General features: G+C 37.8%; 2 protein-coding genes across 5 annotated transcripts in view; both read right to left on the reverse strand.

The window, feature by feature from the left end:
• SH3KBP1 (SH3 domain containing kinase binding protein 1) overlaps positions 1-8036 on the reverse strand; it is a 221733-nt gene extending 213697 nt beyond the window's left edge. The window contains exon 1 of the mRNA XM_041472286.1: positions 7955-8036. The gene's annotated coding sequence lies outside the window, so the exon portion shown is untranslated. The remainder of the gene's footprint in view (positions 1-7954) is intronic.
• On the reverse strand, positions 560-21963 carry BCLAF3 (BCLAF1 and THRAP3 family member 3). 4 transcript variants are annotated; one of them, XR_005955517.1, is made up of 12 exons: positions 21891-21963; positions 19331-19909; positions 18322-18987; positions 15853-16031; positions 15070-15184; positions 14825-14888; positions 13850-13968; positions 11950-12064; positions 7955-8050; positions 7077-7135; positions 3690-3832; positions 3477-3594 (listed from the first exon to the last, which is right to left on the reverse strand). XR_005955517.1 is itself a non-coding variant. In XM_041472280.1 (11 exons), the coding sequence occupies exons 1-11, from the start codon at positions 21929-21931 to the stop codon at positions 1712-1714; spliced, it is 2160 nt and encodes a 719-aa protein (XP_041328214.1). In that variant the 5' UTR covers positions 21932-21963; the 3' UTR covers positions 560-1711. The 4 variants fall into 4 exon arrangements, 3 of the variants coding, with proteins under 3 accessions (XP_041328214.1, XP_041328215.1, XP_041328216.1); XM_041472280.1 differs by lacking the exons at positions 3690-3832; positions 7077-7135 and adding an exon at positions 560-1741 and having other exon boundaries at positions 3439-3594; XM_041472282.1 differs by lacking the exon at positions 3690-3832 and having other exon boundaries at positions 3478-3594.
• Between the last annotated feature and the right edge of the window lie 3851 nt (positions 21964-25814).

The raw sequence follows: 25814 nt of genomic DNA on the forward strand, positions 1-25814 counted from the left end.
AAGCACTTTCTTATCTGCACAAGGTTGCCTGCCTCTATTTGTCCAGGGAGTTCCTTTCCTTCCAATTTCCATTTTGTCTGTGGATGTTAAAGTTACTAAAAAACTAGTTAAATTATTAATGATTGTTATTGAAACTGAAAACCTGTGTTTTAGAAACAAAACATCTGTTACCATTGAATGACCGTGACATCAATGCATGTTGCACTCTTCCTGCCTTATTCCCTATGAACGCTAAGCAGAACACCCATGGAACTGAAGAGCTCAAGTCACAGTAATTTTAGCTGTTCTGAACCATAATTGCATTTTCAAACAGTCTCTCTACTGAAGGCATTGTGGAAAAGAACATTACAAAAAAGCATGCAGAAATCACATCCTGGCTTTCCACCCAAAAAACCAAATTTCCTTTTCCATAAACATACCTCTAACCCAGAACTGGAATTCTGGTCTACGAGCCACAACAGAGACTAGCTTGCATTCTGCATGGAAATACATCTGCCTGCATGTATTGAGGATATTGTGAATTAACTTTCTTCTTGAAAAAGAACATCTCTTAAGACTATGTGCTATGCATCTTTAATTTACTGTCAGTAAGAAATCTGAACAAATCTGCAATACATACACACAACCCTACCATAGATAATGAATTAAGGCAAAGGCTATAAACAGGAAACAAACACAATACTGTTTATAGCTGCTTATGAAACAGGTCTGGCTATTTGAGTTTTGCACACAGCCTAACAATACTGCAGTATGGTAAACTTCAGAGAATCATTCTGAACAAAATCACCAGCTATCTCCCTTTAAAGCAGTCTCAATTATAAACAATTTCTTTGTTAGAAGACACACTTTCAGAAACTTACATATTTTGTTTTTCTTGTAATTTAATACTTCAGGCCTCAATTTGAGAATTCACAAAATCACCAAATCATTTATGATGAAAAAGATTAGAGAACATGTGGCTTGGTCAAGAATCTCGTAGACCAAAATATAATGAGACAGAATAATTTTGAATACAGACCAGCTAATCTTCTAACAAACCAAAGCATGCTTTCAGTGCAGTTAAAAGCTACTGCTACAGTACTTTATATAACTGCCTGTTACCATTCATTTTAATCAAATGCTGAAAGTTGTACCAACATTCTAACAATTTACAAATGTATATACACATCAGAAATCCAAGTGTATTATTAATTCAAAGTAATACAAAATACTGTTTTATGGAAATGACTGAACAGAGGTGTAAAATCTATTGCACAACCTAAAAGGTCATTAATTGGAAAATCCTGAGCTAATGTGCTATTACCAAACAATTCAGGCACTTTTTTTTTTCTTTTTTTATTATTATATTAGCAATAAACTTTCAACATATAAACTTCTGGGTATAACAACTCAAGTTCCATCTGTAACATCATGCCTAGAGAAAAAGTATTCAATAAATAAGATTCCCTTCAATGACTTCCTTACTTGAGACTGGTATGCACACAGAACTAAAGGTACATAATATGATGTTTCAATTGAATACTGTACTTTAAAAGCAATTATTAAAACTGTAAAAAAGTTCTGCAGCATTCAAAATAAAGTTATTTTTTAATCAAGAAAGTTACAGCGTTAGTTCCTTTATCCTTTTTTAAGTCTTGAGAAAGTTGCCAAAAACTGAACAGATGTTCCCTTTGCTGTGTTATCTGTTTCAACTTCAGAATCTCAGCTCAGTTCATGTTTCTGTTGCAATATTTAGATTTCCCTACACAGAGGAAAAAAGAAAATCATTACTGTCAGTTGTAACAGCAGAAAAATCCTCCCAACCTTCCTAAGTTCTGTATCTAAAATGCAAGATTATTTTAATTATGGACTCAGCACAATTATAAAGACTGTATCTTAAAAGATACATATGCAGCATTATTATTTCAAAGGAAACAAAGTGAAATAAAGATGTTCAGAACTGTTCAATAGATTTTGACAAGTTTTATCATTACAATAGGCAAAATACTATAATTTCAGAAAGAGTTTTGGTTTTTTAGGAATTAGTCAACCAGCAAACAGTATACTGTTAAGAAAATGGTTGTCATACTTATTCTTCAGCATTTATTTTACTGTAACTCAGACACACTCAAATTCATCAGGCATAAAAAAAATAAAATTCAGAAGTCACTGATGATTCTCTGATTCAAATCATATCCAGTAGGCAGAATGTTTTAAGTATGCTTTATAGGTTCCAGACATGAATCTTAACAGCCAATTACAGAAGAACAATGGAAATTATTGGAAATAGCTCATACAACAAAACTGTAACATTGCTATACCCATTTCACAAGGTCATAATTGGAGGGGGATATCTTTCTACTTTCCACTAATTCCAATTCAATTTAGCCTTCAGAGATAATACTTCTCAGAGCCCACGCAAATATAAGAGATGTTTACTCAAATACTTCAGTAAAAGTGATCTCTTTACCTTGTTTCAAGTGCTTGGTTTTCTTTCTGATGGTTGGGGTTTTTTTGTTTGTTTGGTTTTGCTTTGGTTTGTTTTTTACATGTGTGTTTCCTTAAGGGGTTTTGGGGGCTTTTCCTTCTGCCCACTGGGCTGTAAACTTGAGAAATTTGCAAACAGTCGTAAGAACCTGTGCTTTAAGGTGCTTCTGTGCTCCAAGAGCTAAAGTCTAATCCAACTACAAATGCTTATTTATTCAAGTGTATTTACTTGTAGCTGGATAGACACAGAATTGCAAAATAAAAACTCACACAGAACACAACTACAAGGGGCTGTGCAGGTCATATAATCCAATTCCCTGATGTCACAAGTAACTTCATACTACTTTGATCAATTCTAATAAAGCATTTAGTATGTTTTAACTACTGATCCTCACAAAAACTGCAACATTTTATATGGCTTAAAAGTTCTTCTGCAGTTGAAGATTATTGTTGGCCCATACACTCTGCAAATCAAAGTTTAAGCTTATCAAACCATTTTACACAAGACATTATACTGTGCAGGAAGTTTTTTTTCACAGCAGCACACCAGTGAATACTTTAAAGTACATAATTACAATAACATAAAAAGGAGAAGCACACATGTATTAAAAAATTATTAATACCCTTCTCTTAGATTAAACAGGACAGAATATTTTGTTCCACAAAGGGAAAATTTCTAGTCCTGTCAGTAGGAAGAGAGATCAGCTGAGCTCAAGGAAAAAATACTGAAACAGAAGCAGCCACAGAATCTCAGAGGGCATCTTTCATTTGCAGTTACACAAAGCAAGTGCCCACAGAATAAACAGGGAGGAAACAGGAGTGCACAGTCAAGTTTGCCAGTGAAGTACAAAGAGCCAACATCCCAGAAAATCCCATCCAAGTCATTCCATGGAGATTTAAAAATCAAAATGGATCTTATGAATATGCATATTTTACAAATGGCTTAGTGAAAAATAAATTAATCAAACTTACCTTTTCTTTCCTCAAAAATCCATCTCTGAATTTGTTAGTGGCAAATCCCCTCACACCAACAGAACGTAACCGCTGGTACTTAGCCTGAATATATAAACCCTTCTGCACTAAGCCTGATTTATAATGGGATTGCAAACGGCCATCTGCAAAGTTGCTCTGTAAGGGTGGGGGAAAGGAAGAAAAAATTGTGCAAAATGAGGGCACCAAAACTCAAAAGTTCATATTTACAGCTATACACACGTAAAACTTACAGTACTCAATGACAGAAGCTTGCATTTGCAAGTGTACACTCTCTTCCTTTTCATCCATGTAAAGGAATACATATTATTCCTCAGACCACAGGGCTCAAAGAACTGATGTACTGCACTTGCTGTTTAAAACATCTGAAATCTTCCTTGTAGAAAAAAAATAAATGCATTGTACAACATTTTAACAGTTTTTTCAATCATTAATGAGGCACATGCCATCAACAAAAAACTTTCAGACAACACCTCACTGCCACTACCAAATTCAGTGATGCCAAGCCTGCAGCAGGCACCCATTGAGTCTAAAGTGTCACACTAACACACACAAGTCAGTACATATGTTTTTCCTGGAGCTTTAATGCCTGACAGTCTGAAGACATTTTCTATGCCTTTGATACCTCCACACTGGAAAACTGCAAACTAACCTACTGTGGGACTAGCAGCAGAGGCCACAGAGGTATCAGGAGACTTAAAGGTGAAAGGCATTATAAAAACACAGAAAGGATACAGCAAGAGCAACTCTGATCACAGCAGCTAAAGTTGGAAAACTATTTTCATTCCTAGGTACTCAGATCTCAAATAAAATAGGCAGTAAATATCTTTAGAGTAATAAAAACCTTATTTGTCATAATTTCCCATAGTTTTCCAACACTGCCATTTTAAGTTTTCCAACAGCCACTCCAAATTTAAACAATGAGTTTTCATCTAAAACCAGATAAAACCTTCTGGTCATATAAATTCTTCTTATCTTTTATCTTTGAAGGGCAGGAGAAAACAAAATATGTCACAGGAACAGCCCTTCTTGAGCATGACAAAATTTCTTTGGTGAAATGTCTCCTTTTGACAGAGCAAGGATCACTTAAAGAAAAATCACATGCTCTGAGGTTGCAATAACTTTAGTACCACTTTTTCCGCTGTGTTTTCCACTGTGTGGCTAGTGAACAATAAAGAAAGAACTGTACAGAACAGAGGTTTCCTTATGCAAATGTGGAGGTTCTGTTATTTCACAAATCATTTCACCCATCTACTCTGCAGGAGACAAGTGAGAATCTGGCGCCATCATTCCCCCCAGGGTTACTCTGATGGAGGACACTTGCAAGAGCCCATTCAATGCCCATCACCTTCCTGGAGAGTATTTGAGTGCAGGCACAAAGAACCTCCTTGCACTAGGTTGTATTACATGGGTACGTGCCCATCACAGGGAAGACTGAAGGGCACTTTTAATGCTGGATTAATGCCCTGAACACAGCATTAGAAGTTCCTATTTCCCCACTCCTGCTATGGTTCCCTTGACTTCAGTGACTAGAAAGGAGGCCTTGGTGGTCTGCCACTGCAATTGTACGACAATAAATAAAGGACCAGAACAAGCAAGGGATGGGAGAAAGGTGCAAGGTATTGAAAATTGCCTTATAAACAGCTTTGACATTTCAACTCAAGCATCTACATGCTCTGTAAGTGGGGAGGGAAGGACACAGCAGTAGTATGAATGTACAACACCATAAGTTGTAGACAAAGCTAACAGATTATATATATATTTGGCAAATAGGCACCTCAGTCACATCTTGTTTTGCTTATAGCAAAACAAGATAATCTAAAGCATATGGAAAATACCATTAACTTTTGGTCTAGAAATAAGAAAAGAGTCTGCTGAAGTGACATCCAGGTTTACATCAGGACTGTTTTATAAATAATGCTAATGACAATCCCTAGGAGCCTGAAGCTCTAAAATAAGGGTATATGAGCAAATATATATGGCTGCACTGTGTGGCAGGGATGGAGTTAATTTTCTTCACAGCAGCATGCACGGTGCTGAGTTTTGGATTTGTGACTAAAACTGCACTGGTAACACACCAGTGTTTCGGCTATTGCCCAGCAGTACCTGCACAGCAGCAACACTTTCTCCTTTTTCCTTACTCTGCTGCTCAGCAAGGACAACAGGGTGGGCAAGAAGCTGCGAGAGGACACAGCCAGGACAGGCAGCCCACAATGAGCACAGGGATGTTATACACCACATGATCTCCTATGCAACAGAAATGGAGGGAAGGGTGTTTTGGAGGAAGTAGCCATTGCTTGGGGACCAGCTGGGCATCAGTCACCTTGTGACAGATGGTGAGTGATGGTCCTTGCATCACTTCTTACTCAAAACAGTCTTCATCTCAACTCATGAGTTCTCTCACTTTTGCTCTCCACATTTTCCATCCCATGCTGCTGGGAGAGGAAGTGAGCTGAGGGGAGGGTGGCAGCAGCTGTGTGGTGCTATGCTGCTGGCAGGGGTGAACCCACCACAGCCAATAATATACTGAACTTTTTTTAAGCAGTGAATGCAGTTTAGTTTTAAAGATCACTTTGCATTTACTTGCTTAAAGGCTAACTTAGTGATTCATGATAAAGGGTCATTACAAAAAAGACCTTTTAAATTTTGTAAGACTTCTCCAGATCCTTTATAAGGTATTTTAGAACAGCAGTTTTTTCTTTTCCCAAAAAGTCTAACATAGTGCAGACCATATGTTTTCTTTAAATACTCTGAGTAGTCATCACTTTTTGCTTATTAAATTTAAATGCCCCTATTTTATATATGAAGAAAAAATTGTGTGGGCCTTGATTTCTTTTGGGAGGTGGGGAGAGGGGAAGGCAGAGAATTCTATGTGGGTTTTTTTGCGAGGTTTTTGTTTCTCTGTATGTTGCTGTTCTTTTAAATTATTAGCCAAAAAAGTCCCAAGTGCAAAAGATAGTCCAGTCACTTCTATTTCACCATCAGCACAGCAAGAAAACCGATGTGCAAGAGGAATTTAAATATAAAAATTTAAAGAAATTAAGTCACATCAATACCACTGTTTCCAGGGCAATGATAGAAGTGCTATACACATAAGCAAACTGCAATACAAGCGCATATGCCATTTTCCCTATAAATATTAAAGCATCATGGGACAGATCACTGGGTACTGCAATATTCATGTATATGTGAGGTGACAACTTAAATGGACACTTTCCTGCTTGTAGAATCAACAGAGCTGCAGAATATGTAAATGAAAGGAGCATCAACCACCAACACTGCCCCAGGGATCGAGCAGCCAGTGCTACATTCCTCCATCACCTGGAGGCTGACAATGCAGAGGGGATACAGAGTAACAGGCTACAATCTTCTTAGGTGTTAAAATAGTTGTATCAGGCTTTGAACACTTTGAACTTTTTAACTTAGAAAAATACTTTCTCCAGCAGAATAAGGACAGCAGATTTTGTTGATGTCAGCTTAGCTATCTGACTAAGGTTGGCTGACAAGGCACACCTAAAGTGAAGAAAGTCTTTTTATCCAACAGCTCTTATGTTTGGTGGGGGCGGGTGGAGGGGAAGAAGGGGAAAAAGATCCCACAACTCACATCTATACTTACTTACTTTTCAAAGTTTCATCCAAAAGTGACAGCTGATCAGCCACTGAAATTCTACTTCACTATCTACAAAACAGAAAAGGTGACTATCTGTTCTGTCTATTACTTTAGTCTTAAGAATGCATGTTAAAAATGTAGGGGCAATTTCGAGGTAGAAAACTAGTGTAAGTTGTTTTAGATTTGACTTATACTTTTCTCACATCAACAGCTCTAAATGGACTCACGCAGAGCATGCCACTGTCAGCAGAAAAGGAAATGTTTTGTTTTTCTGCTGAACACAGGGTACATTTTACAATCAAAAGGCATTAGTTGGCCACTGCTCTACCTGAGAAAGAAGCACAGTTGCCCATCTCTTTACCTTCTTGAGGCCCCAAGAATAAAACCTCACTTCTTTAAATTTTTTTTAATGCATAGCTAGCAGTACGCAGGGTATTCACAAGACATTATTTCCCCAGAAATCTCTACATGAACTGGTTAATGAAATAACAGTAATACAGTTTTGAAACTAACACAACTCATGTCTTCCAGCCTTTGGAAAAAGCTCAGGCTTCTGTCATGTGAAGGAAAAAAAGCTCAGCAGCTTGGGTTTTGGATAGATGAGTTTTCTAGCCATTGTGCAATTCCTGCATTTCTTATTCCTGACTCTGCAGTAATCTATTTATTTCAACTGCCTGCATACAACACTGGACAACCCTGCTCAATCCACTGCCAACCTTCTCACCTACTAAAAGCTAAGCCTCCCATTATTCCAACAGAAACAATTAGGCTTTGATGACATGATTTTTCATGGCACTTAATACCTTCAAAAGTGTGAGTCCTGTTATGAAATCAACAGGTTCAACCACCATTTTATATAACAAACATCTTATAAAAGCTGATCTGTACCTTAAAGTGCCTTCTGATGGGTCCTGCATTTTCAAGGTGTCCTCTAATACGTCTGTGGGGGTAAGTGTCACTTGATTTTGAAGCATAGTAAGAATTCTAGTAGAAAAACAGTTATAGCTTCATGTTACTAAATTATTCAAGAAAAAAAAATATAAATTGTTCAGGTTATACTAACAAATATTGAAAGGCATTCAGTCTTGTAGTGTTTGACACAATGACACTCTTTGAAGGAACAGGAGTACCAGGAGCATTGTGCCTGCAGTCCAGGCTGGCTGAAGGGACAGCAGAGCCCACAGAAGCCAAAGATGTACAGACCATCCTCCTGGAACTCCTTGCTCTTGGAGAGATCTAAGCAGCTGACCACACAATTAAGGTTCTCTGTCCCTCCCTCCCTCCCTCCCAGAACAGATGCCTCAGCTTGCATGTATCAAGTAGAGCAGACAGGCTGCTGCAGCAGTCAGGGCTTGCATGAGGAACAAAGGTGACAGGATTGGTTCTCTGGACTCCTGGTTAGCACATGGCCATCACCCCTTAGTGTGTAGCACAGGCACACCTCCACAGCACACAAACAATGTGTAGCACATGGAGGTCCTTAGAAAATGCTACTTTTAACTCCTTGTTTCAAGGGAGCATTTGAGAATTGCTTGCCTGCCACACAAGCACGATTTCAAAAGCAAGTTACACAGACAAGTAGTATTGAAATTGTTGTGTCAACACACTGAACAGCTGCAATCAAACAGCTGTGGCTGCCTAAAACAGAGCACTCCCTCAGCCACGGACCTACCTGCACATTTTGGCTCTTTTCCAACTTTCCCTATGACTGCTGCTTCTAGAGGATGTCATTCTCATCCATTATTGTATATGGTCACCAATATTTACAGAAGCATTGGCACAAACTACACTGAAGTCCTCTATGCAGACAGAATGAATATGCTAATGAACTCTAAGCAATTAAATAAATTTGTTTGTTTATAGTCTGTTCTTAAACAGTCACAGAAGTATTCCAATGCTGTTGAACTCTTTTAATAAAAGAAATTTCATCAGCTTGAAATACATTTTAAAAAGAATCTAAGAAGAGAACTCTCCTGAAATATTTCATAAATACTAACCTTTAATAATAAATGCAAATGCACGCTTTGCTGTTCTCAGAATTTCTGTCCTCTAACAACTACCAAACCTTTCTGGTAAAACTGCCAATAATGGTGTGGGGAGATAGGGGGCTATAAATATAATGGAATGATATTAGAATCCAAGATAACTTTGAACTAGGATTTAAGTTAGCTTTCTTTTTTCTTTTTTAGACTATGTTATTGCCTACAAGTCAACTATTCAGCTTCTTACAATGCCCTGACAAGAAAGGATTCAGAGAACAAAAAGAGAGGGCGAAAGATTTTATGAAGTGCGATCAAAATGGCTTTTGCAAGAAAAAGCTAGGAACTTCTCAGTTCCCTTCTTATTCGAAGAAAACAAAGACACTCCACAAAATCAAATTAACTTTCTACATACGACACAAATCAGGAAGCTCCTAGCTGAAGTAGACTATTCCTTTAAGCTGGGACTGCAGCAAGATGAAAAAAAAATTACAAAAATTTCCCACTATAGTTCAAAATAAACCTCTAGGAATTAAAATAAAGCTTGCCTTAATTAACTCTGGATACAGCCCTCCCCATTCCCACCTTCCTTAAGACTAAAGTACATTCACAGAAATATTAACATTAGAACTACTTGATGCAAAGGTACAGCAAAACATTTTTTAGGACGTTCTTAAACCAGAGGCTTTAAAAAAATAAATAAAAGAAAAAATGAGGAGGAGAAATACACACGTATACTCATTCTGATCTTCTACTTTACTCTTTAGCTGGCCTCCTTTTGTCAGTAGGACAAATCTTACATTCAAGCTTACATACACAATTGCATCTTTCAGGCCTAAGTTTTTCTCAAGTTTAAGCTCAACCCCTAATTACTGAATGTTAACATCACAAATATTATATTTTGATTACTTAACTGAAGTTTTGGATTTTCCTACTTGTCTGCAAACCAGCTTCTAAAAGGCTGACCATTAAGAGCCACTCCACCTTTAGGATGTCTTGCATTTTTAATACCTATGCTTTCACACCTACTGTGGTTCCAAAGGAATTACTCCTTACTGCAGTGCAAGATTTCCTAAAAGGTGCACATTTGCAATTCACTATTAAAGACAAAAATGCCATCTTCCTGAATCTTCAACACATTTAGAAATAACTCAGTGTCCTTTTCAAACCAACCTCCTTTTTATTTGCAATTACAGTATTACTGTGGTGGGTTGACCTTGGCTGGATACCAGGTACCTACCAAGCAGCTCCATCATTCCCCCCTCAGCAGGGCTGGGAGGGAGAAAATAAAATTTAAAAACCACATGGGTCAAGAAAAATTCAGTTTAATAAAGCAAAAGCAAAGACTGCACATAGAAGCAAAGGGAATTTTATGCTTTCTTCTCTACTTCCCACCAGCCACTTCCCAGGAAGTCAGGTTTCAATGCACAGTGGCTGCTCCAGAAGACAAACGTCATAATAACCAATGACCTCTCACACTCTCCTTCCTTTTTCTGAGCTTTTATTATTATTTCCTTTCTCTTGGCTGAGCAGAGGAGGTCATATGGTCAGCTGTCCTGGCTATGTCCCCTCCCAGGATCCAGCCCAGTCCCAGCTGGGTGTGGGGTGGGAAGCGGGAGAGGCACGGCTGGCTCTGCGGAGCCCTGCCCAGCACTGCTGTGTCACCAGCACCTTTCTGGCCCCCATGCAAAGCACAGCACTGGGAGGGAGGGCTGCTATGGGAAATGATCTCCAGCTCAGCCAGACCCAGTGCAGCTGGATCCATTACTTAGCCATTGCTACTTGCTTTGGGAGACTTGAATCTTACTCAAGACTAAGTAATGCTTTTTACCATTAAAAACTTGTGTTCCTTTACACTGAAGGAGGCACTTTTGTATCTGCAAAGCAGCTACATTTGAGAGTTGACTACATGAAAGCCACTTTTGATGGACCTTTCATGGGCACCTGGAACCCTCTCCATAGGGTATTAGTTACAGTGTATAAGGAACGACAACTTATGTTAGTCTTCTCCTTATTTTGCAGCCAACAGAAAAATAAGAAAAAGTGATTTAGAATTATACTTCACACATTTAAAAAGCTTTTCTGGTCTCACCAGTTCCCCAAGTTAAACAAGCACAAACACCTGGAATTGATTACAATTCTTTAGAAGGAACTTTCCACAAGAGACAAATTTTATTTCTACTGGACCTAATATTATTGTCCTGCCCACTTCAGTATTGAAGTACACTGCAGAAAGACAGCCTAAAGAATAATTGTCCAAAGCTATGTTTCATAAATGCAATATTCAAGAAATGTGACATTCTATTGTTTAACATTTCATCCTCAGGAACATTTTTCAGATATTTCTTGTTATTTCTGTGATTTGCTCCTCATTTTTATTTAAAATAAGTGCTTTTCAGAACTTTTATCATAATGAAGAGAAAAGAAACAGTTTCAGAAACAATACCACCTACACAAGATTCAGGCATTCCCTTCGTACCACTGACAACTATAATGCAGGAGAGTATTCTTTTTCTCAAACTACTTAACATTAGCTCAGATTATCTGCTCAATAACAAGGCCTTCTATTTTATCATTTAGGTAATTACACCATTATGTGGAAGAAATGTGGTATTAGACACAAACTTCTTTTATGAAAAGAAAAGGAGTGGTATCAAAGTGGTTTTAGTTCAGATGTACTAATCTCTGCTTCAAAAAATACCTGAGGAAGTACTCTTGCGCTAGAACTGTGAAATTATGAGTAGTTTTGTTGTTGAGCACAGACAGAAGATAAAAAAACCTCACTCAAAATTTAAAAGGGCAAGACATCCCAGATTGTTAAATTTACATCAGCATAGACAATGAAGCAAAATATTAATTATACATCAACAGTGCAGGAGCTACTGTTTCTACACTTAGGCTTACCAGATGAGGTCTCCCAATAAATTTCCTCAAAGGTGGCTTAATGAACCTCATAGGCTTATGGAAACCATCAACTTGAGATGTTTGTAACTTTGAAAGACTGCAGCTTTGCTGGTTCCTGATGTGTGAGAGAGAGAGAGCGAGAACAATTAATACCTAAAGCCACAGCATATCAATGCCCTGTATTTTTAACTAGCTTATTCTAGCATCTTTATCACAAATGCTAAGTGACAGCTTGCAAGTAAATTTTCCTAGGACAATCAACAAATTGCTAGTCCAAGCTCAAATTCTGCAATTCTGCACAGAATTCCACAGCAACCTGTATTCTGTATTCCCTTCCCAACGCCAAAGGAGCCGCGAACTCGCGCTCGGGAGCAGCCGGCTCCCCGCCCAGCCCAGCGGTCACTGCTGCCCTCTGCCGGCGGGAGCGCGCTCTGCAGCCGCGCCCCTCACACCCCGCCGCCCGCGCAGGCTGCTCCGAGCTCGCCCTGCCTCGGCATTCCCCAGCCACAGGAGCTCTACACAGACACCTGCATCCTCCAGTTTCATCCTCAGCAAGCAGCTGACTCTGGCTTTGGGCTTTTGCTTGCTTGTTTTTATTGCCTTCTTGTTTCTTTTTTTCTTTTTTTTTTTTTTTTTTACCAAGAATATTGCTAATACAGATGCATCCACAAACTCCTAAATAAAACATTTACCATGAAAATTAACCAGCAGAAGTCAGAATTTGTATTTTACAAAACACACAGAAACAGTTTTCATAGCTGCAAAATAAGTTCAGGAAAAAAGCCAGCAGCACACTTAATAAGCTCAGAGGCACTGCCAGTATCTCATGTGAGCTATTAAAGCCTCTCAACCTCAGGAAAATTCTGCATATCATTCATGCCAGTACTGCCCTCAGCCCACATTCCCCTGACAGTGGAACCCCTGACAACAAACTCCAGGACAGCCAAACAGGAAGATTTACACTTCTCACAAAAGATAAGCAGGACAGTAACTGGGGAAGTGTGCTGGGGGAAATGAAGCAAGTCCACTGACTTTTTCCTCCACTTGCTAACATTTTTTGTTTCAAGAATCTCAAACACAAGAAATTTCTTCTACAGCTTCATAAGCCTGTTTTTCCAAATGTGTGTATTGCCATTAGTTGCCACTACAGACTGCATTTAAAATGAACAAAGAGCAGCACACGAAGAACAATCTGCATAAGAAACTATGACTACTGTGTGGATACATTTTAATACACTCTGGAAATTCATTAATCAACATTTGTACAAAAAGTGTCTCTCTCTAATTAACTGACCTCACAACATCAAAAGTGAAACAGGATGACTGAGGTTAGCAGACACCTTGGTGCGAAAACTTTTAACAAACCTGTTGGAGGAATCCACGGGAGTAAAACGCTATTCCAAAAATCTAAGTTTTCAAATTATCCAAGAATTAGAAAAATTCCAGTTATTTGCTGATATTCCACATTTTATTACCAAACCATTAGGGTATCATAACAATATATTTATCCTAGAATGATTTTACAGAACTGCAAAATACCATGAGAATGTTGTTACATGGCACATCGAGGAGCTTAAAAATCTTAAACGTTTCAAACTAACTTTGTCCTCTCTTCTCATTCAGTGCTACAGTTTGTGTTTGCTTTTCATTTTTACCCACTGGTATCATTCAGTGCTACAGTTTGTGTTTGCTTTTCATTTTTACCCACTGCAGTTTAACCTCTTTCAAGGTAACACCTCATTACAGAGTAGTTTGCAATGTATGTCAGCTGGATTTCAGCCCCAGTCAAACTAACTGTGGAAAAGAATCACCACAAATGTGAATGTAGCTGTGGAAGGGCCCTAAAATGAACACATAAGGGAACTATAGGCTTGGGCCAACAAGATTATTTGCTCATTACCTTGGAGTTACACCATCTACATGAAACACTCTCTCATCTTCATTCTTCAATCTCTCTTTTCTTCTCCTTTCTATATCATACCGTAGATCATTTGGATCTTCTAACACTCTTACAATGTTCTAGTTAAAAGGAAGGGTTGAAGCCAAGTTAGCTGCTAAGAACTGAACACCAACCTGCTTCTGTCCTTCAGGGGCAGCACCCTGTACATGACCTGTTAACATAGTTCAGCTATCTGCACACAGGACAGGTTCACATCAACCCAAGGATCCAAAGTCTAAAGCAATAAAAAGTGGTCCTAAGCAATTATCCTTCCTTGCACCATCTGCCTGTTGACAAGTTTCCAAATAACAGTGCACAGAGCACTGGAATTCTGCATGGAGTTACCAAGGCAGAAATATTCATGTAAGTTTCAGTAAATCTCAAGAAGTTCTACTATCCTTAATCAAGGAGAATATCCACGTACCTGTACTATAGAAAAGGAATGGTAACTAAATCATAACAAGCAGAGCTTTAAAGGGGAAGACAGAAAATTTTATGACCCTAGATGAAAGCGTGGGATAAAATAGCATTCTGAGGAATTATGTGGATTTTGAGTCATTGTAACATTAGGGTAGAAGAAACATTAAGGCTTTTTGTAACCTCGGAGGAAAACCAAGAATCACACATCAGTCAGGGACTCAGTATTTACATTATTTAAAAACAGACAGGGGTTCAAGCAGCAGGAATAATCACACTCCATCTACTCAGGAGAACACATCTGCATTTTACTGCTCAGTGCACACAGTACACTGGCATCACTGCGGTATCTGTAAATATGCTTGGGTGTGCATTTTTTCAAAATACTCAGAATTACTGCTGGTCTTCACAGCATGTAAAAATTATGTCCCAATAGCAAGGGGAAAACATTACTTACATGTATAATGTATCTATAATAACAACTTACTGCTTACCAAAAAAGTTAAGCAATCAAGGTACCTGGGGAGATTCAGATGGCATGGTTCGTTTGTTCTGAAGTTCTGCTAGAGACATGTCAATCCTCCTGGAACACAAAAATAATGCATAAAAACAAATGCCAACACTATAAAAGTAAAAGCATTCTTGACCAGGCTACAGAATGTGTTAAGGATACAGGCTGGTAAACATTACCAAAATGTGTAAAGTCTACTGAAGATTAATTACCTTAATGCAAATGAATTAAGACAAAAAAGCTCAACAACTACCTGTGAATTTCTGGATCCAGATGCATTTTCACTTCATTTGTATTTGCACTTGATTTATCCTGAATTTTCGAGAACCGTTCATGTAGAGTTATGTCAGAAGATGGAAAATAATTTGCTGCGAAGAGATATTAAATACAAGAACGTTATTTGTAGTATTTGAAATGCACAGTGGGAAAATCTATCTTTTAAAAGATTAACTCTTAAGGATACCATGACAACTCTGTTGAAATGAAATTTCAAATTGTTTCCACTTGTCGTTTAATATACACAAATGAAAGATTAAGCCAGCCCAACTTAGAGTACCTTATTTGATAAGATTAAACTCAATTGTCAGCTCTACCATGGTAGTTCCCAAATTACTTGAATCTATGTATAAAGTTCAACACTGAACATGATACAGCTGCCTAAACACTAATCTGGAAATTTAAAGGCACTGGATGTAACTAGAGCTGTGATTACAGCGAAGCTCCCTTATTCCTGTCATGTTTCCTAAACAAGCAGGTTACTCTCCCATGCTAGCATAAAATCATTTTGATCTTTAATCTCCACAGTAATGCCTCAGTTATGGCCTGACACCTTCCTGCAGTCATCCTCCACTCAACTACTTTAAATCTTCAACACGCATTTTCTTCAAATACAAAAGGAAACCAAAATATAAACAAAGCCAATGGCAAACACCTGAGACTTACTAGGACCTCATATCTAACCACCACTTTGTGTTCAGTAATCTACATTTGTAATATATACATAAACAGATACATATAGCCCAAATACTACAGCCACCTTTAACTTGATGAATAATTGTGATGATTTCCTGAGTAAATTCTTTTGATGGGTCGTTTTCAACATTTTGTGTTACAGATTCCATGTGCTCAAACACTGGATGAAAATTTTCTTTTTTTCTGCCAACAGCAACCAGATCATGGGACATCTGTCTCTCTGTAGTGTGACTAGAAGCAGTTCTAGAATAAAAAAAAAAGTACAGTTTATTTTAAAGCAAATATCTAAAACTGAAAATTTGAAATAGACAGGTAGAACAAAACAAATTGAGAAGTTCCTTTTATGAATAAATGGGATTAAAAGCAAAAATCTCATTTTGTTCCTTTTTTTTAATTAAAAAACTAGTAAGGCCATAAGGAAGAAAATCTATACTAAAATATGAAGAGATAATTTCACTCTCAGGAATCTTTGTTTCTGTGAAGTATGCAATACAAAATTTGTGAATTTTATATTTAATTCAACTAGATTATCAAATCTAGATAAAATCAAGATCTTGATAGACTACTTTAGAATAATTCTGAAAGGCAGTCATGCCTGTGTCTTGTTTATAAGGAGCTACCAGGCAATCTTCAAGAACAGTACAAAGATAAGAAAAAAAGTCTCACATCTTTAGGAACTGAATCATCACTTCATCCTAGTGAAACTGCTTCAGTAGCAGTGTGTGAACTCAAGAACGTGATTACCATCTTTTTGTGAATTTGTACTCACTCTGAGTAAGTTTACACCCCAAATGGTTGCACTGCTGCTCAAAAATTATTTTGACAAAAAAGCCAACACTTCAACAACCATACTGTTCTTGCTTCAAGGAAAATACTTGTCATTCTAAAATATAAATTAACAACTCTAACAGCTCAGATAAAAGATTTTAGGATGAAGGCTTTTAATTGTTCATTCTGCAAAGTGATTATGTGTGCCTGGCCACACTGTATTAGAAGCACACAATACTAGAATTCCATACAAAAATTGCATCAGAAATAGCCTCTAGCAGATGCCAGAAATTATCTATTTTCCCCTAGCAAACTGGGAATAAATGCACGCAAGAAGGAATCCAAGCAACCTCAGGTTTAGATATTTGAATTATCTACCTGCTCCCCAGGTTTATAAAGAAATTATTTTCTCAGCTGAGTCATTTCAAGTCAGGTGTTTCTTCAATGCCTAAAGTAATATGAATAATCCAAGTCATCAGCTTCTGTAAAATTAATGTTCTCATCTTTGAAAAAATAAAATATTTAGCACTTTTGGCTGCAGAAGCAAACCGTCCATACATTAAATTAGCTGTAATCAATGCAGCAGTTTCTTTGGTCTGCAAGCAACTACCATGTCCATTGTGCATGACCTTCAAAAACAGCAGCAAGAATCTCCTAGATAGAGGAATCATCCTATGGGTTTGCAACAAAACCCAACAATTTTCCTGACATTATCATTCAGGAAGTCAAAGCCTCATCCCAGCCCAACTGTGGTCAATGGGCATTACTCCACCTCCCTTTCCTCAGTCTTTAGTATTAGCTCCTTATATGCAGTAACTTGTCTCGGTAACTCTCCATTGTATTACATATTTTTTAAAAAGTGCAAAGTGAAGAAAATTTATATAGAAGTTTTTCTTGGGACAAGAGGCAAAATACCTTTAAATGAAGGCTGAGAATTTTGGAAAGGAAGGTAATCTCTTCCAAAAGCCATTACTACCAATATAAGATATTCTGGCCTGCAACAGCATGACAAGAAACCACAAAACCCTGCAAGAACCTATCAAAACCAAGCTGCTTATTCTCTACCGTGTATTTATCATCTAAAATTTTACACTACTGCCACTTTTTCTTCCATTGCAGCCAGCACAGGGAATGCTAAATGCAAACACAAATATTACACAGAAGACATTTGTAAGCAGATTCTACTGCTTTTTAGTTCTGATGCCTCAACAGGTTGCCACTTGGTTAGAACAATAAATGACAACTCAGAGATCTCTCATTTTTGGCAGTTTTACCGAACTTGAGATCTTGAACATCTGAATATATGTGCTTGAGATTTATGCATTTAAAGGTTAACTGATTTTTAGAAAAAAGAAGGGAAGACAGTTTAAAAAAATGCCATCGTATTTCAGATGAAAGCACAGGACTACGCTTATCTGCATTTGGGTTTTAGTCTTTTGAGGGTTTTGTTTTTTAAATAAAAATAACACATTCACTTATCATAATGAACTTCTAACTACACGTTTGTATCACGCATATCTACTCTTTCCACTTCCTACATCTCCATAAAATGTTGGGTTTTTGTTGGTGGTTGTATTTGTTTATTTTAATAGAGATTTAATAGTTAACTTGCCAAGACAGGAAAGTTACCATTTTAGAAGAAATAAAACTAAAAAGGTACAATCATAATTTGTCCCGGCCACCTCCTAAAGAAACCACGCTTCCCTCCAATATTCATAAACTGTAAAGAGACAGGAAGAAAGCAGAGGTGAAAGAAAACCAGTACCTGTACTTGGTCACCATTTTCTTCATATCCACTTTGACTGTGAGATGTTCTCTCATACAGTTGGCCTCTGACACTTTCACATCTGAAACAGTATGACTTGCATCACGCTGGCTATTGGAGGAATCTACGGTTTTCCTCAATTCCCTGTCTTTCCTCACTCTTTCATTCAGTTTGTTTTTAAAAGACCTCAGCTCAACATCCGTTTTGGAAGAGTTAACACAAGCATTGCAGCCCTTCTTTGAACTGCATTTAACAGGTTCTTCAACGTGCCGTTCTTCAGTCCGCCTCGCTCTGCCCCCACTGAAGTAATCCAGCTCCTTGCTGTTCCGGGCACCCTTGGAAGAGCCGTACTTCTGCTCTTCCTGCTTCACGTACTTCTGAGCTCTGTCGCCCGCAAAAGGCTTTTCCCCGTCCGGGTGCCGGCGCCGTTTGTGGCTGTACTCATAGGCTATCTTTGTGACAGACCCCCCCAAGTGCTCCCTCTCAGCCGACCGCCGGGACTGTGCACCCGGGTATCTTTGCTCCTCCTTTTCTTGGCAGGGTGGAAAAGAACGTTCTTGCTTCCACTTGGAATTTCTCGCTACATCTCCACCGTCATACCTCTCCATTTCCTTAGCCCTTTTAGACGCGTGCCCATATTCTCTGTAATCGTGATCTTCAGGATACCTGTGTTGACATAAAGCAATTTACACTTGCACTAGAGAAGAAAGCGAGAACTTATATGTGCAGAATGTTGGACAGCAGAATGCGTGGCAAGTTAACCCATAATCCCTCACGCCAAGGTACAGATGTGCAGGGGCTCTTAAGAGGGAAATATTATCCTTTCATACTCTAGCCAGCAATACGATTTACTTAAAAGACAAATACTTCACTACTACCAGTCGCCCATAATTAAACTACAAAGTGGCCAACGTGTTTCAAGGTGGATATCTTCAACTATAATGAAAATAGACTTTCACTTGAGGCTTTACACCACAATACCCAGGGTTTAATTATTTTATTCCTATACCTCTTCTGTAAAGAGCTCCTTGCCGTAAATTCATCAGAAACTCTTCTGGGTGACTGACCATACTTCTCTTCATGTAACCTCTGGTGCCTCAAGTCATCTTCATGCCATTTTCTTTCAAGTTTGCATGAAGCCCCTAATGGTCTATGAAAAGGTTTCATTCCTTTTTCATTTCCAGTGACTTTGTAGTGATCAAACATGTATCTGTCCTCCATTTTGTGCTGGTAAAACGGACGATCATGCTCTTTATAAGGTATTTCCGAGTATTTTGGTGGTAACTGGCCTCTCCTATTGCTTTCAGTCCTTTCAGATGAATGTGTTCTGTAGGGCTTATGACTGTAAGCATCTTCCATGGGAATTCTTTTCAAGTTTGGTGAAGGTGACCTACGTTCATATATTCTCTGGTGGTTATTTCCATGAGGTGCAAACCTGGAATTGCCTTGGCCATACTTTTCATCTTCTGTTCTCCAAGGCATAGACTTTTTTGGGTCCTTACGAAAGCTTTTATATTCACAGTCATAATTAATATGAGCATGCCTTTGCCTATGGTGCTCTGGAGTCCTAAAAGCTGGAGATAAGGACCTAAAGCAAAAATAAAATCCACTTTAAGTAGTTCCATAAAATTAAATAAATTTCTTAATGAGAACATCTATTTCCTAAGGAAGTAGGGTTTAGTACAGAATTTTAGTCAGCTTGTAAAAAAATTAACACCAAGATATCAAAGTGGCATTTTTCTGGCTGAGTACCAGGCTTACTTTTACTCTGTTGAAAGTTTTCATAGTAAAAATACACACTTGAAATTGCAGCAAGTCAATCATTTTTGTCTCTTTGAAGTGTTTTATTTAAAACTAAAAATAATTTCATATACATGAAGTTTCCACTACATTGAGAACAACTGTTATACATATTTTCACACTTCTCAAGCATTCCCTATCTTTCTTTTTCAATGCAAAGAGAAAAAAGGGAAGGAAAAAAAGAAGTGTATAAATAAATTTAAAAGGGGAAGAAAATGCCTTTTAACGTTTTTTTTGCAAAACAACCTTCAAAACTGAAAGACTGGAACATTACAAAATATATTTAAATTGTCATACAGGTAGGCTTTTTCCTGAAGAAAAAAACAAGTTTGAGAAAGATGCTTTGGCCTTTTGGATAATTGTATGTACATGTTCACAGATGTATACACACACACTTCCACACTCACTGCAGCTTTTGCAATTAAAGATTCAATTGCATCACTCAGCTCTGCATTTTCACCTACAGTTACAAAAACGAGGGCAACCTGTTAGGAACTGGTGGCTGAAATCTCCTTAAAATAAAGAAAAAACAGCACAGGCCACTAACGAGTACCAGTAATAATCCCAGACATAACAGTCCTGCTTGTATTCAAGTACTCACTGCACACTCTTTACATGCTCTTTAATAAAAAACATCAAAAACCAAGTTGAAATAAGCTACTTCCTTAGTGCACATACTGCAAACGTACAGTTTGGAACAAATATTTTCTCCATTTCTGCAAATGAGTTCAAACTCAGAACCACAGACATTCCTAAAACCAAAATGGCTGATTTCCAACAGCACCTACACTGTGGCTGCTGCCCCATGTTGGTCTGGTTAGGGCTTGTATTTTAATGAGAGCTGGGGCTGCCCTTACTCAAATGACATTCACAACTACCAGTCTAGTAGGGACATAGGTAGGATTTCTCCTTTTAAAAACAAAAGAAACAAATAAAGAACCCCACACATTTTTCTGAGTTATCCAAACTCCCTTGGTCTTGGTCATCACAACTTAAGTCTGTTTTGAAGAGATACCCAAAACCAGCAGTAACTTCACATTCTCAAAAGCTTGAAACTGTATTCCACCCTCCTGGTTTTAGCACCTCAAATTTGCACTGCAAGTCTTGAAAATGAGGCAGGTAACTCCCAGCACGAAGTCAGCTGGATGTTATTCTGGTAACAAATGTCAAAGACATGCGCTACCAGGCTGATGTCCAAGCAGAAGGGCAACGACTCCCACATTTCCACATGTTTTCACTCTGTGTTATGCTGCAAGGCATGTCTAACTGTGCTAAAGATCAGTTTACAAATCAGCCCCAAACTTCAGAAAGTCCAAGGTGTTTGAACTAGGAAACTTAAAAAAAAACCAAACTTTTTTTTTTTTTTTTTTAAACAGCTCCTCTCTGTAGGCCAGGAGGCAAAACAAAAGCAAGTTACAGACATTCAGTGCACAAGGTGTGCTTGAGTAAAAATGACCTTAACTAGTTTGGAGCTTGGATTTTGTGCTTAAGGTAGGTGTAAATCCCAGAATACAAAAGGTGAACAAGGTTCTTGTCAGACTGCAAAACCTGAATACTTCCAGCTTAAGAGAAATTGTAATAAAATCATGAGTTGGTAAAAAAATTACAGGTGTTGAGCTATACAATAAACTACAGATTACAAAACACACTTTACAAATTGCAATTCCGCGCATAATTTTCTTGTTTTCTTTCTTTAATGCAAGTTTTAGGCCCTAATTACAAATCCTTACATAGAGCTACATCTCAGAACACAAGCTGCAGATATTTACCTTGGTTTCCATCGTGGTGATCTTGATCTAGATCTTGTCATCTTCTCTCATGTGTTTATCAGTTTCTTGAAGCTGTAAAAATTATATAATTTACTATTCTGATTACAAATTGCAACAGGAAGTTTTTTTCAACAAGTGTAGTACTAGAAGCTTCAAAGATAGGGTGAGGTATATTTTCAGGATGTTTTACTTAAAAGGTAAACCTCTAATACCAATTTTAAGGCAAGCAACTTTTCTTCTCTAGTTGCTTATCTCAAAACACAGTATATTTTCTTTACAAGATTTAAATATTTGATCATTGTTCCATTTTTTTCTCCATTTTTTAATGCTATTAATGTCTATTCAACCTGCTGTAAAATGCTAATAAGCTCACAAGCAAGCTGCAGCAATGAAAAACATATTAGTATGTGCTGAATGCTGTAGATGATAGAGGGGACAAATAGACAGCTTTAAAAATAAAGTTTATACAGGAAAATGTTTTTACATCAAGTTATATCCTGAGCTTCATATATACTGAAGTTCAAATTTGTCATATACACCAAAATTCTTACATGATTGCAGACTTCTTGTAAGCTTTAACTACTCCATCAAATCTTAACTGCTAGGTCACCACATACTCCATCCAAATCAAACCAGGTACAAAAGATTTTTTTTTCATTGTTCTGCTTCACCTGTTAATAACCTACTAATTAGACACACACCAAATATACAATGGATGCACTATGACAAATCTCCTGACTCTTGAAGGTAGCTCCCAGCAACTCTTCTCCTAAAAGTGATGAAAGAATGAAAAAAAGCCCTAGGAACTTCAGAAAAAAAGTGATGAAAGTATATACAAACTCACCAGTAAAGTATTGGTGAATAGGAATTAAATGATTGTTCATTATTTAGCAAACACAAAGGATTAAAGCAGAATGAAATTATTGGGCAACTGGTTAAAAACTGAAGTTGGACCACATTACCATGCCTACAGATTTAGTTACCAAATGCTTTAAAGGTCAGAAATATAGACGCAAAAACAGATCTATCAACAGCTCAAAAGTTAATGAACAACCAACCACTTGAAACTGAAAGAATACACCCAGGTCAATGCCAATCTATATATGCTATGGTATTCTCTGTAACTATTTGTTCAACACTCAGGGAGACAGAAAACTAGTCTGAGCTAGCAAAGTATGGCGTTTTTGACACTCCCAATGCTCAAATAATTCCTTTAACTAAATTTTTTGCCTAATGAACTGAAATTGAAAAGGGAGAAAAACACTTTTAAGGCACTACCTGAAGTAGTGTGCACCCACATGCCTGACCCAGTGCCTCACACCCCTCAGTCACACTGGCTGCTCAAACAAAGTATCACTCCTTGCTATACTTGACTTTTTGGTACGATTACCTCATGGCTGAAACAGTAGTATCTTAAGAGAAGAATATACAGCATACCTCTCTCTGCTGCCTACCCCACAGGCAGGCATCAGCCAAGTCACCTCCTAAACTAGAAACTGCTCATTAAGTTGCACTGTAAGCTAACCAGACATTTATTTGCAGGATGTAGCAATAGCTTAGCTCTGAAGAAAAACGTCTATGACTTATTTTTTAGCTCCACAATCAATATTTTCATGTAACAAAGCACGAAGTTGTAATTGTTGCAAGGGACAGCGAAGCAAAAAGAATTCAACCTCCAAGTACCCCAAGGACATTTGTTCTCTGAACTCTCAAATATGAAGTTATCACTGCCTCTTATGACCTAAAGACATATATCTGAGGACTGCATAGCATGAATTAACCTCAGGCCCTCTGCTTACTTGAAGGTCATATTAGCCAAAGTTAAATATGATGCTACAATGCCACTATTCATTATTTTTCAAAGAAAAGTAATATTGTGATCAAAATAGTTTTCTTTATTTCAGTCATAAAAACACATCTTACAAAACAGTATTTCAAAAACAACAACAAAAAAAAAAACACCAGCACAGTCCCTGAGTAACACATTTCAAAATGTGGTACTTGTCCAACAAGCTTCAAAGATTCACTATCACCATCTCTTCTGGTAAACTTTTAGAAGTGACAGTGTTTTTACATGCCAATCAAATTCTTTCTTCCTACCTTCCCTTCAGTCCTGAACTTTATTCCTAATTTTCAAATGGGTATGTAAACACCAAAAAGACAAACGTACCATTAAACTCCACCCAACTATCTGTACAGAACTTGATTTGCCAGACTGATAAAGCTACAAACTGAGCATACATAACGACCAATTCCTTATTCTTTCTGAGACTGACTAAACAATCATCCCTAAAAGCGTGAGAAAGACTGTGACAGCACATCCTGGATCTTGCCTTAGGATAAGGAGGACTGCTGTAATTTCCAATGATGACATTCCTTTTGTTTAGTGGAAAGAAGTGCTCATCTAACACACCTCCTAAAAATGACCCACGCAGTAGGATTTCCTCATATGAAGGCAGCAGACACTCCCCCAACAAGACTCCCAGTGTAACACCAGAATTGCAAATTAATCTATACAGAATTTGTAAACATTGCTAAATCCAGGTTTAAGTCACCTCAGCTAGACCAGCAATATGGTTCCATACCAAAAGCAAGATTTTTGTAGGATGGTATCAGGTAGCGAGCCTGTCTGTAGCAGAATTACTTGAATCAAGTGAAGGCCCTACAGTTTCCAAGTAAGGCATCCAGGTGCTTCTGAAAAGACAGGTCATGATGGAGCGGCCCGTGCCAGGACCTGGCTGCTCTGGGCTCTGAATTTCTCCAAGCTGCTATGCTGTACTTTGGGAGACACTGTCACTATGAAAACACGAAGTATTGGAATGCATGAAATAGAAGCCTCTCTGAGGAGTCCTTCAGAGAGATAAAGGAATGCAGGGATTGAGTTGGAACTTTTAGAGAAACAAATATATTAAACTACACTGACATGAAGTAGGAGTGCAAGTTTTAGTTTTAAGTAAGTAGAAATATACCTTAAGTGCCTTAAGAGACTGTGTTAGCTAGTAAAAAGCCCTAAAACCTAGTTTAAAGTTCAGTAGTGATACCTTTCAAAGATTAACTTAGCTCCAGACAAAACTAAAACACAGCAGAACACTGCTTACTCTGAATTTCTCCAAGCTGCTATGCTGTACTTTGGGAGACACTGTCACTATGAAAACACGAAGTATTGGAATGCATGAAATAGAAGCCTCTCTGAGGAGTCCTTCAGAGAGATAAAGGAATGCAGGGATTGAGTTGGAACTTTTAGAGAAACAAATATATTAAACTACACTGACATGAAGTAGGAGTGCAAGTTTTAGTTTTAAGTAAGTAGAAATATACCTTAAGTGCCTTAAGAGACTGTGTTAGCTAGTAAAAAGCCCTAAAACCTAGTTTAAAGTTCAGTAGTGATACCTTTCAAAGATTAACTTAGCTCCAGACAAAACTAAAACACAGCAGAACACTGCTTACATTTCTAGACAGAACAGATAGAACTACGTGTGCAGATTTTGTGTAAGAGCTGACACTACTTTTACACTGGAATTAAGCTCAGATAGGTGTAGGAAGAATGTTTTAGAATCGTGTTTTTAGTTGACTGATTTATGAATAAAATCCCCCTGTATTGGGGTACAAAAAAGGTGTGGTAGTAGCTTCTGCTAGCTGCTACTGCTTCTGCTCAGAACATGGGGACTCTATGCCAGAAAGCTTTTAGCACAGACTTTTAATACTCTGAACTCTTCGCCTTTGAGGCTGATGCATTCATGCAATAAACAACTTTACAACAATCAACAACCGCCCCTGTCCCTTTAAAGACCCAAGACCCATGCATAACTCGACAATGAAGAACTATTTTTTTAACTAAGCAGCATTATTAGGTTCAGAGTGCTGCTTGTGTTTGTTACGCTACAATAAGTGACTCATTGGAAGACTTATCAGTAACTGTGCTTA

This window comes from Pyrgilauda ruficollis, unplaced genomic scaffold (assembly GCF_017590135.1).
Source record: "Pyrgilauda ruficollis isolate IOZ18807 unplaced genomic scaffold, ASM1759013v1 scaffold29, whole genome shotgun sequence".
Taxonomy (NCBI): domain Eukaryota; kingdom Metazoa; phylum Chordata; class Aves; order Passeriformes; family Passeridae; genus Pyrgilauda; species Pyrgilauda ruficollis.

Excerpts from the sequence above, each read along its gene's own strand:
- BCLAF3 (XM_041472280.1), bottom strand. The coding sequence starts at position 21,931 with ATGACAAGATCTAGATCAAGATCACCACGATGGAAACCAAG. Across the intron at positions 19,910-21,890 it reads TCACCACGATGGAAACCAAG|GTCCTTATCTCCAGCTTTTA; the intron begins GTAAATATCTGC and ends TTTTTGCTTTAG. Across the intron at positions 13,969-14,824 it reads TGCCATCTGAATCTCCCCAG|AACATTGTAAGAGTGTTAGA; the intron begins GTACCTTGATTG and ends CCTTTTAACTAG.